We start from the raw sequence: 2133 nt of genomic DNA, 5'->3' as shown, positions 1-2133 counted from the left end.
TAAACTGTATATTAGGTTAGCATATTAGCTGGCAAGCTAAATGTGTTGATTACTGATAGATAATCATAGCTGGAGAATTTCGTCTGCAAACACACACGAAATACTCATAGACAGTATACTCTGGCTGATTTAATGTACGGTCAGTCGCCAAACATAATTACATTGAAGTTGGCGGTCCTAGCAGCTATGCTACTGAGCTACAAAGAGTCTGAAATATTACGCTACATGGGAAAAGGTAGCAGACTATCTGTAGAACATTGTAATTGTAAAAGTGTTGCTTTTATGAAATTGACTGTTTTCCTCGGATACAAAATTAATTGATTAATTAATACTATGTGTATCTTTCTTAGAGTACATCACAGCAGGAACACAATACCCACCGCTCCAGTACAGTCGGATGTCAAACAGACTGTCCACAGACTGTTTGTGTGGGAACTCAGAGGGTTGAGACACGGTCTGTGGGAACACAGACAGTGGAATGTAAAGTGTCCGCCATTTCTGTTGCTACACAGTTGGCCCGGGGAACACTGAAATCGGCACATGTGAGAAGCAAAGGTAGACTATAACACTGACAAATCACAGATACATTACCTTAATTGTGCTTTTATTACATGTACAGCACTTGGGCTCGACCAAAAATATTTTTCAAATGTGCTCTATAAATAAAACCTTATTTGATATTATTGTATATCACAGAAATACTGTTATGTTGACTACAAGAAATACAGTGCTGTTTGTAGTTTGTACATTTTTCATGAATTAATCTGTCAGATGTACACAAGTTGTTGGCCTTTTACAATGTATTAGTGTCTTATCTAATGTACATAGTATTTATGCACTTTTCCCTTTTTATTAACAGGCATCCAGGCCACGGTGTCTTTCAAAAGTGTTGGCACTAAAACTTCCACCTACACAGAAATCCCCTTGTCCTCTACACCAATAAAGGGCCCAGGATTGGGACCTCACAAGAGACCTCGACTGGAGTTGGAGGAGGAACAAGGAGAGACGTCGACAGAATTTGAGGAGACTCTGGGTTTGAGTTACCACCCTGATGATACTGTTGAAGAATGCGACGTATCGTAAGTTTGGTACATTTGGTACACATTACTATTACTGTTTTTCAGAGTTGAAATGTAAAAGTTATTGTTAATTTTTTTTTGTTACATTAGACCACAGGCACAATCCACGCACCGTGACGTAAAGTACATTGTTTTTGAAAGCTGCCTCAGACAGCTGTTTGAAAAATGTCCGGTGTGTAAGACAGACTGTGATGTCCAAACAAGAAAAGTGGGGACCTATGTGGCGTTCACACAGCGTTGTTCAAACTGCAGTTACTTCAGAAAATGGGAGAGCCAGCCCGTCATCGGAAGTACCCCGATTGGCAACTTACAATTATCCGCTGCTACATACTTCACTGGGGGTTCCTTCTTCCAACTACGAAAGGTATTTTACCATCTCTAACATCTATAGCATATGAAAAATGACAGCAGTGGACTTTTTCAAAAACGGTTCCTTTTTTTCTATTTATTATAGATATGCAGAGCCATGCAGCTGGAGATCATCGGGTATGGGACCTTCAGGAGGCATGCTAAGAGTTACCTGGAGCCTGCTATTATCCACAAGTGGAACACTGATCAGCAGCAGAATTTTGATAATCTACAACAACAGGGGGGAAAGGTCGCAGTTGCAGGAGATATGAGAGCCGGAGAAGGTGGCAAGGTGGACGTCACTGGTCAACCACCTACAAAACGTTCACGTGCATGATGACCCCCTGTTCCCCAAGTGCACACATCCTGTAGGAGCCGCAAGCGATGCAAATACACCTTACCTAAAAGGTGGTAAGTTCAATATTTCACTTCCTTCATAAGATCAACAATATAGAATGTAAATATAACATTGTTGTTATGGCAAATTATTATTGTAATGTGCTGGTGATTTACCTAATGTCTTTGTCATTTTACTCAAGGCTCAATAACACTCGCCAGAGTTGAAACGATACTCACCAACAAGAGAGTTCTCAAAGATGTGCTAAAGCTAAGCCATCACTACCAGACCTCATCCCTGGAGTCCTTCCACAACTTAATTCTGCGTTTTACCCCAACAAATGTGGTTTTCCCCTTCATTGGAATGTTG

General features: G+C 40.6%; 1 protein-coding gene across 1 annotated transcript; it reads left to right on the top strand.

Annotated features, from left to right (window-relative positions):
- The first annotated feature begins 225 nt into the window (after positions 1-225).
- Positions 226-1798, top strand: LOC117549707. The gene is made up of 5 exons (XM_034221791.1): positions 226-235; positions 351-422; positions 860-1079; positions 1170-1443; positions 1534-1798. Exons 1-5 carry the CDS (start codon positions 226-228, stop codon positions 1762-1764), a joined length of 807 nt encoding a protein of 268 aa, XP_034077682.1. The 3' UTR covers positions 1765-1798.
- Positions 1799-2133: the final 335 nt, after the last annotated feature.

This window comes from Gymnodraco acuticeps, unplaced genomic scaffold, assembly GCF_902827175.1.
Source record: "Gymnodraco acuticeps unplaced genomic scaffold, fGymAcu1.1, whole genome shotgun sequence".
Classification (NCBI taxonomy): Eukaryota; Metazoa; Chordata; class Actinopteri; order Perciformes; family Bathydraconidae; genus Gymnodraco; species Gymnodraco acuticeps.
Note: the sequence above shows the minus strand (reverse complement) of the source record. Positions and strands in the feature narration are given on the sequence as shown.